At 48.2% G+C, this 8,835-nt stretch overlaps 1 protein-coding gene and 1 long non-coding RNA gene across 2 annotated transcripts; one reads left to right on the forward strand and one right to left on the reverse strand.

Moving 5' to 3' along the window:
* Positions 1-2,943: 2,943 nt before the first annotated feature.
* On the reverse strand, positions 2,944-6,105 carry LOC128801809 (uncharacterized). The gene is made up of 4 exons (XR_008435259.1): positions 5,941-6,105; positions 5,708-5,838; positions 4,920-4,985; positions 2,944-3,376 (listed from the first exon to the last, which is right to left on the reverse strand). It is a non-coding gene; the product is annotated as an uncharacterized LOC128801809 (long non-coding RNA).
* A 264-nt stretch (positions 6,106-6,369) lies between these two features.
* On the forward strand, positions 6,370-8,835 carry LOC128801701 (zinc finger protein 239-like). The gene is made up of 2 exons (XM_053967739.1): positions 6,370-6,404; positions 6,808-8,835. Exons 1-2 carry the CDS (start codon positions 6,370-6,372, stop codon positions 7,847-7,849), a joined length of 1,077 nt encoding a protein of 358 aa, XP_053823714.1. The 3' UTR covers positions 7,850-8,835.

Raw genomic sequence — 8,835 nt, forward strand, 5'->3', positions numbered from 1 at the left:
GTTTTATTGTCTCTTTTTGTCCACCGATTGGAACATGTGTCTGCCAGTCATGCCAGAAGAAACAGAAGAAGGCTACTAAATTTGACAAGGCGCGCCTCCCTCACTCAGAATCTTCTGAGGTTTCGGCAGCAAGGCACTTCATCCAAGTCACAGCACCAAATTGCGAAAAACGCCAATCACTTGTGTTAAAATATTAGAAGTTTAATAATAGTAAAATAGTAATAAAATTAGGACAATAAGAATTGAGACAATGAAAGTTAGGACAATATAAGACAAAGAGCAAAGAATTATAGACGGCCGGGCGTTCTGCTCTGCCACAGAACACCCTTTGCTAACAAAGGATTAACTTTTAAAAACAATAGCCTGTTGCATATTCATATATCTCATACATGATGCAAACATTCTTTTCAAACTAAGGATTTTTCTGTTTATTGTCAAATTCCCCCCCTCATCTTATAAATCAATTGCCTTGGTCCCTCAAAATCTGGCTTTTCACAATAAGGAAGCAATAATTATTCTCTTAGAATCTTAGTGTCTTGTTGCTGTTATTTCTATGTGAAGAATTTCTTGATTCTCTTATCCATTCCTTGAGTTAGTTAGAAAAAGTATCTTACATCATATAGTTTCTATTTCAATATTATGTTATAACTTAAAACTATATCTACCACACTACTTAAAAGGATTAATACAGCACTACAAAAAATTAATACATCATAACTTTCCAACATAATGCATATAATATTCATTTTAATATTTGTGAAGAGCCAATCATATAATATGCATTTTTCACAGATAAATAATGTAATAGTAGGATCTCACAATTAAGAGATAGATATTTTATAGATGTATAGTAATGTTATTATAATATGTCATTCCACAGTCCTCTTTCCTTCCCCCCTTGTAATAGACGTAGTAGTCAAGACATTAGAAGAGGCTGACTTGTTACCAGGAGCTGCAGCAAAACAACACCTGGCCTGGAGTCAAGATGTAAAAAGTAATCTCCACCAATGGACGGCAGAGAAAGAGGTGACTGAGAGAACTTTAGGAGGCGCTAAGGTTATAAAAGGCAGAGCATCCATTTTGTAGAGGAGTCACATGGCTGGTAGTTACGAGGGGACTCCCACTGCTGTAATTTTTCCTTATTTAGTTGTCGCTTTTCGTTCTTTTCTTCTCTCTCCGACTTCCTTGTTTTCGCCCGGGAACTCTCTCCCAGAGCGCTGGCCAGGCGCCTCCGGGAGCCGCCGGAGAGAGAGAGAAGCGACAAACACCTTTGCAGGTTCATTTGATACGGACACAGCTGTTTAGAGAGAGCGAGCAAGACCGAGATAAAGAGACTTAAGAGAGTGGACACTTGTTGTGCAGTCCAAAGTAGGTTGTATTTGCCCGATCGCCGCACGTACAAGTGACCCCGTTCTGGGGTCCAGACAAAGGTTTTATAGGGTAAAATAAGAGATAAGGTGAGACCAATAGAACAATGCCCAATGGGAATAACTTCAGGGGGAAGGATGAATACACGTAAAAATACAGAATAAAAACTCCAGCTTTAGGTTTAGGAAATAGAAACTCCCATCTCAAATTCACAAAGCCTTTTTGCTCCGTTTGCGTAGCTGCACACTGCAACATCTAGTCTTTTGCTGTAGTGTTTATTAAAGTTTAATAACATTTTAAAAAGTGAGCAATCGTTTCTCACACCCCTAATTCGGGGCATCAGTGCACTGCTTTGATTTCCCCCAAAAAAGGAAAACCTACCCAAACCTCTGTGGTTGAGTAGGGGAAGGGGAGAGATTTCTGGCAAAAAAAACTCCAAAAACTCAGAGCCAGATAATGAGAAGTAAGTGAAGGCCCTTAAATCCAGCTTTCCCCCAGGCCTCCCTCCTTCCAGCTGCACCTCCTCCCCCGGCAGGGCAGCAGACAGGGAATGGGGCCATGCTCAGTTCATCCCCCGTGGCTTCTCCCTCTGCTCAGGGACAGGAGTCGTTCCCCTGCTGCACCCTGCTCTCTCTCCCACCGGAGACTTCTCCATGAACTTCTCCAAGCAGAGTCCATCCCCTGGGGCACAGCCCCCCTCCAAGTGCTGCAGCGTGGGTCACTGTGCCACGGGGTCAGTCCTTCAAAGACAGGCTGCTCCACTGGGGCCCCTCTGCCCACGGCGTCACAGCCTGTCTTGGTTTGAAAGGACAGGTTTCTGCTGAGGAAGGCAGGAGACTTCCTTAAAATGGAAAATGTAAACTCCCTCTCAATTATTCTAATTTTGATATTAAGGGGCTCTCAGGCAAAGATATGGGAATAGGAATAACAGATTTTTACTAGGAAAATTAAAAATACAAATGTAATAGTACAAAAAAAAAAAAAAAGAAAATAAAAACCAAACTATTGACAGAGTCAGAATACGGCCTGACACTGTGTGGGCCAGGGTGGTGGTAGCAGTCCCATTAAATGGTAGCTGCAGTCCTCCTGCAGTGACAGGTGTGGTTCTGCTGAAGCAGTAATCCTGTAGAAGGGTGGAGTTTTCCTCTGAAGGTCCAGTGCTGGTGTAGATGGGCCTGATCTTCCTCTGGGAATCCAGTGGAGAAGACAGCTGCTCCTCTGGGAATGCAGTGGGAAAAGGCTGCTCTGGTGTTCCAAATCTCAGATTATATCCAGTTAGGAATACTTGGCTCCTCCCTCTGGGTGGAGCTTCTCACAATGAGATGATGTCATTTTTATCAGTCATGCAGTGCGACTCAGTGGCCCATTAACAGAAGATATCTCGCCAGAGGAAGGACTGGTTGTGGAAGAGATAAAGAAAACTGCCCAATTAACACAAGATAACTGCCCACCTCTGACAGATGGCAAATAGAATACACACACTTATCTTACAATCCAGGACAGTGAAGGTGCCTCATTTTGGTTTTGAGTCTGTAGGCAAAAATTCCTTTATGTTTATGTTACAAATCATAGCTTATTTTTAACAACAACAAGCTGCTTAACTCTTAAAACTGTTAAATAAAGTCTAACTACTAAAATAAACAATCTATAAATAGAAAACTAGAAAAATTTTTTAAGCAGAAAAAGTTTGTAAATATGAAAAGCAGTTTGTAAACAAAGTTGTAAGTTATATCTTAACTCTAAACTGAAATTAAAAAACTTTGAAACATTCAACTTTAAGAAAACTTCATTCAACTTTAAGAAAAAATAATGCAATTTGTAGACAAATAGAGTCTTTATATCAACTGTTATTTCAATAGTCCCAGTTTTCTATGAGGTAGTCACCAATTGTTTGGATTACATGGCTCTGTGATGTCTGTTGAAGGGACATAAGGATGCTGTCTGTAATTCTGAGCAGGATGCAGAGCAGACCAGACACATCTGGCAGGTGTCCAGTATGTTCCACAGTCTGTTGAAAACACATTTATCATAGCATTATTGTACTGTTGTTGATTGATTGAAATACATTATATTGCTTTAGACTTAGAAAGAGGGTGTACATTCACCCCAACCTTTTTCTCCCTTTCTTCTTTGTATCAATGATTAAAATTAGGAACAAAACACGGTTATTGAATGTCGCTGTCGAGCAGGACGGGAACAGAGAACTCCAGATCAGAAGGCAAAGAAAATGAGCTCTGATTTATTTCAAATATACTGCTCTACATATAGAGAACATCAAGAAGATTAATTTCATTGGTCTTAGAGTAAAAACGTGTCACACCATTGGTGTGCAGTGAATGACGCACAGTGGCAGAGCATATCTATAAACAATGTGAATAACAAGATAGATTAGAGAATTATTTACATTCTTTCCCAACTGTTTCCCAGGCTCTTGCCTGGTTAGAAAACCTTTCTCTTTCTCTCTGACTGAGCTGAGAATATCCACAATTGAACAGAATTAATAAAGTACTATTACTTAAAGGGCTACTGAGAGGTCTCTTTTTCACTATGAGGATTTAAAATAACCCCTTCTAGATGAGGCTTTTTTGTTTATCTCAAGGGAAAGAAGGTTTAGTTTTTATAAAGTTTGTATACTAATATTTTTTCTTTAGAGTTTTTCTGTAGTTTATACTAAAAAAAAAAACCAAGCTTGCATAAATATCTAGTGCAAAACAAAAATTTTAACAGGAACAACTTATGATTAATTAAAGAAATATAGGTAATTAAATATTCTAGTTTATATGGTAACAGTATAAGCAATATACTTTTCTTGGAGGTTGGAAATTTGTTCTTGACTTTAACAGGCAACTTCTAGATTTTTAAAATGATGATATGTGGCAAGTTCTTGGTTAAAGACTTTGCAGCTGAAATTTGCGTATGGTGTTAGTAATGTGCTATGTATGCTTTAGTGGATCTAGAATGTTAGGATGATTATATTCTTTGAATCTTCCAGTTCAATCTAGCAATAGTGCAAGCAGAAATATCAGGAGTACCAAAAGAAGACTTGTTAATACACATCCTAGGATTTCTTTGATGCACAGTAGCCTATACCTGAGACAGAAAAAAAATACTTTCTTAATAACTTCAGCTGAAGCAGATATCACATGCTTATCAATTTTTGTTCTAGCAAATGCAAACAACATTAATAAATATTGTACTATGAGTTCTAGGACATATTTAGTAAGCTGTTGTGTTATTTTGTAGCTCTTCTGCCACATCTCGTCCCAACTTCGCAAGAGCAGATCCCTTGCTAGCCCCGGCTAGCTCTTTTCGGGGTGATAAGGGCAGCGAGAGGCACTCCCTGCTGAACCCGCGCTCTGCCGGTAGCAGCCACCTGCACCCCTCCCCATCCCCCAAGAAAAAAACCCAAGCCGTCGTGCCTCCCCATTATCCACCAAGGGCCATTTGCAGTTTAGCTTTGGAGTCCTCCAAGGTCTAAATACCCACAACCCCCAGAAAACCCGCCAGGAACCCCCCGATATATTTGGGGCGAGCTTCCCCAACCCGCTCACCTGTGGCATGTGGAGGGAGTGGGGGAGCTGCTCCAGGGGCCGAAGCTGCTGCGGACGCAGAGGGCACTGGAACCGAGAATCTTCCTCTCTCCCTCTTCTTCCTCCCGCTCTTCCCTCAACTCCTCCTCCACCGCTCCTCCCGTTTCCCCTCCTTCCTAATCCTGCCTCCTTCTCTTATCTCCAGCCCTCCTCCTCCATCCCTTCCCCCGATCCCCCCGCGCCTAGCGCGCACCCTCGGCCCCTCCTTTCCCCAAGGCCGTCCATTCCCGCGGGAGGAGCCGGGGCAGGTCGGGCTGGGGCAGCGCTGGGCTCTGGGCCCGGTCTGGGCGCCCCCACGCGCCCCCTCCCCAAATTCCCCTGGCGGGGGGCGCTGGGGGCGGGGTAAGGTGCAGCTGGGGTCCCGCTGGGCCTGGCTGGCAACTGGGGAGTCATCAACGCCGAGCGCTCTGTTTTAATAAAAAATGCTCAACGCCTTTTCTGATTGGCTTCTTTCCGCAGACCTTTTTGGGTGGAATTTTTCTATGGGGTTTGGGGGTCTTTGGGGCCTGCGGGGCGACTTAGGAGGGTCCCAGCGCCTTTTGGTGTTCGCTGGGTGCCGCGCTGGTGTTCTTGCCAAGGCCCCCCCAGAGCGGGGTGACACGGGGGGAGCACACGGGGGTCCCCATTCCCGATCCATCCCAGGGTCTGTTCTGCCCCCCCCCCCCGTACGGACCCCCCTGCGGCGTCCCCCCAAGTCCCTCCCCACTGCCCCCCGATAAACGGGACCGGGGCCAACTGGGAAGCTTTACTGGGAACATTGGGAGCAGCAGGGCTGGGGGGACACACGACCCCCCCCAAAATCAGCGCGGGGACGGAGCGAGGGGTCCCTGCCGGGCCCGAGGCCACGGGAGCGGCTGCGGCCGCCGGCGGCTCAGGAGCTCTGTGGGCAGAGTAAAGGGGGTGACACCGGGCTGGGGGGCCCCGGGGGGAGCACACACGCTCCTGGGGACGGGGGACACTCCCCCGGGACCCCCCCCTCCACCTTCTTGCGCAGGTAGAAGCCGAGAAGTGAACAAACCGTGGGCGCTGGGCCCGGGGGGAACAGGAGAAGGGATGGAGGAGGAGGAGAAGAGAAAGGAGCGGGAGAAGAGCCGGGATTAGAGGAAGAGAAGGAGGCAGGATTAGCAAAAGGAGGACGAGCGGGAGAAGAGATGAAAGAGGAGCGGGAGGAAGAGGAGGGAGAGAGGAAGAGGAGGAGCAGGAAGAGGAGGAGAAAGAGGAGGAAAAGTTCGAGCTGGACTCCCTGCTGAGTCTGCAGCGCTCCTGGCCCCTTGGGGCTCTCCTTTCCCTCCCCCCTTTCATCCCGCAGGTGAGCTGGGAGGAGGAACTCGCCACAAATATATCGGGGGGTCCCTGGCGGACTTTTTTGGGGGGTGGATATTTAGAGGACTACTCCAAAATTAAACCGCAAATGCCCGTTGGATGGATAATGGGGGTCCAAGACTGGTTGGGGATTTTGGGGGGAAGGGCGTGCAGGTGGTTGCTACCGGCAGAGCGCGGGCGGTGGACGGGGGCTGTGGGATCGCCAGATTGTCCCTAAGCGGGATCCTAGAGAGGAGGGGCAGCAGGAACCATGGGACCCCCATCAGCCCAGGGAAGGAGGACCCGTGAAACACAAAGTGTGGAGATGCGAAAGGGGGAACTCCTGGGAGGGTTTTTTGGGCTGAATCTTGATAGTTTGAAGAGTTCTAGGGACACAACATGCCCAGTAACTTCCTGAGATGGACTTTGGTCAGAAGGAACCCCCATCCCAAGGCACTCACCCCTTGTTTCTCCCCCTAAACCAGAATTTCTCATTTCCAAGCCTTGGCCAGATGGACAAAGAGGAAAAGCCCTGGAGATCCTGAAGGAGGAGGGTCTGCAAACCCAACCCAGGGAGCTGCGGGGAGGAAAGAGCCCCCCTGAGCCAGGAAGGCGGCCAGAGATCCAGCCGGAGCTCAGAGCTGGTGGAGAAGCCTCATGGCAGGGAGAAGCCCCACAAGTGCTTGGAATGTGGGAAGAGCTTCAGCTACAACTCCCGTCTGAAGGAACACGAGGTGATCCACACTGGGGAACGGCCCTACAAGTGTGGGGACTATGGGAAGAGCTTCAGTTGGAGCTCCAGCCTGTTCCAGCACCAGGTGATCCACAGTGGGGAAAAGCCTTATGAGTGCTTGGAGTGTGGGCAGAGCTTCAGCTGGAGCTCCAGTCTGACCAAGCACCAGAAGATCCATAGCAGGGAATGCCCCTATGAGTGCTTGGAGTGTGGGAAGAGCTTCAGTGAGAGGTCCTCCCTGATGCACCACCAGAGAATTCACACTGGAGAATGGCCTTATGAGTGCTTGGAATGTGGGAAGAGCTTCAGCCACAGATCCAGCCTGCACAGCCACCAGAAGGTCCATACTGGGGAATGGCCCTATAAATGCTTGAAATGCGAGAAGAGCTTCAGCAATAGCTTTTGTCTGATTCGCCACCAGATAATTCACACAGGGGAACCGCTCTACACATGTAGAAAATGTCTGAAGAGCTTCAGTGACTACTCCAACCTCATCAGCCACCAGCGCCTGCACTCTGAGGAATGGCCCTACAAGTGTGAGCACTGTGGGAAGAGGTTCAAGCTCACATCCTACCTCAGCCGCCACCAGAAGGTGCACTCCGGGGAGAAGCCCTATGAGTGTCCCAAGTGTAGGAAGAGGTTTCGGATCCATGCCCATCTCCTCCAACATCAGCCAACACATACAGAGGAGAGGCCCTTCCACTGCCCCAGCTGCGGGAAGGGCTTCAAACGCAACTCCCACCTCACCACCTACCAGCGCCTCCACACCAGGGAGAAGCCCTATGAATGTCCTGAGTGTGGGAAGAGCTTCTCCAGGAGCTCTCACTTGACCCAACACCAACGGAGGCACCAGTAATGGAAGCCCCAGAAATGCCCTGAGTGTGGGAAGAGCTTAGTGCGCTGCTCCAGGTCCATCCCCCATGGGAGGATCCGTGCTGGATGATCTCCAGTGACCCCTGTTGGGAAGAGCCCTGGTGATCCTTGGTCCTGGTGAGACACCTGGCTGGGGGTGCTCCACCTCTTCCTGCTTCCTCATGGTCACCTGGATGAATGCAGGGGCAGAAACATCCATTGGGACACAGACTGAGAGTGGAAATTGCAGACTGATGTCCCCTTGAGATCCATGGGGATGAAGAAATCCCCCAGGAACCCGTAGAACAGTCCCCTGGAGAAGGGGGATGCCTGAGAGGAGGCTGTAATCCCGTGGAAGACCCATGGGCAGACAGGTCCCCAGTGGAGCAGCCTGTCTTTGAAGGACTGACCCCGTGGCACAGTGACCCACACCTCAGCAGTTTTAGGAGGGCTGGTGCCCATGGGATAGACTCAGGGTGGAGAAGTTCCTGGAGAACTTTCCCGTGTGAGGGACTCCAGTATGCAGCAGGGGAATGATTCCTTTCCCTGAGCAGAGGGAGAAACCACGGGGGATGAACTGAGCATGGCCCCATTCCCTGTCTCCCTACACTGACGGAGTAGGAGGTAGAGCTGGAAGGAGAGAGGGATGGGGGAAGGTGTTTTGAAGGGTTTTCTTTTACTTCTTATTATCCTGCTCTGAGTTTGGTAGCAATAAATTCAATTCATATCTCCAATTTTGAGCCTGTTTTGCCCATGACAGTGTTTGATGAGGGATCTCTCCTGGTCCTTATTTCAACTCCTGAACCCCTGGTTAAATTTTATCTCCTCTGTCCGGCCTTGGAGGGCAGTGGGAGAGTGGCTTTGGTGGGTGCCTGGCATCAGGCCAGCGTCACCCCACTACAATGGGACATGCCTCGTGTGGCCTTGTGTTGCTGTTGCTTTTGGCTTCTTTATGATTTTATCTTTTGCATTAAATGTTTGTGAAGTGCC

The sequence above is a fragment of the Vidua chalybeata genome, chromosome 31 (genome assembly GCF_026979565.1).
Source record: "Vidua chalybeata isolate OUT-0048 chromosome 31, bVidCha1 merged haplotype, whole genome shotgun sequence".
Lineage (NCBI taxonomy): Eukaryota > Metazoa > Chordata > Aves > Passeriformes > Viduidae > Vidua > Vidua chalybeata.

What these genes read in the sequence shown, in the direction of transcription:
- LOC128801701 (XM_053967739.1), top strand. Translation starts at nt 6,370, where the DNA reads ATGCCCGTTGGATGGATAATGGGGGTCCAAGACTG. An exon ending in ATAATGGGGGTCCAAGACTG is followed by an intron (nt 6,405 to 6,807) that starts GTTGGGGATTTT and finishes GAGATCCTGAAG; the next exon opens with GAGGAGGGTCTGCAAACCCA.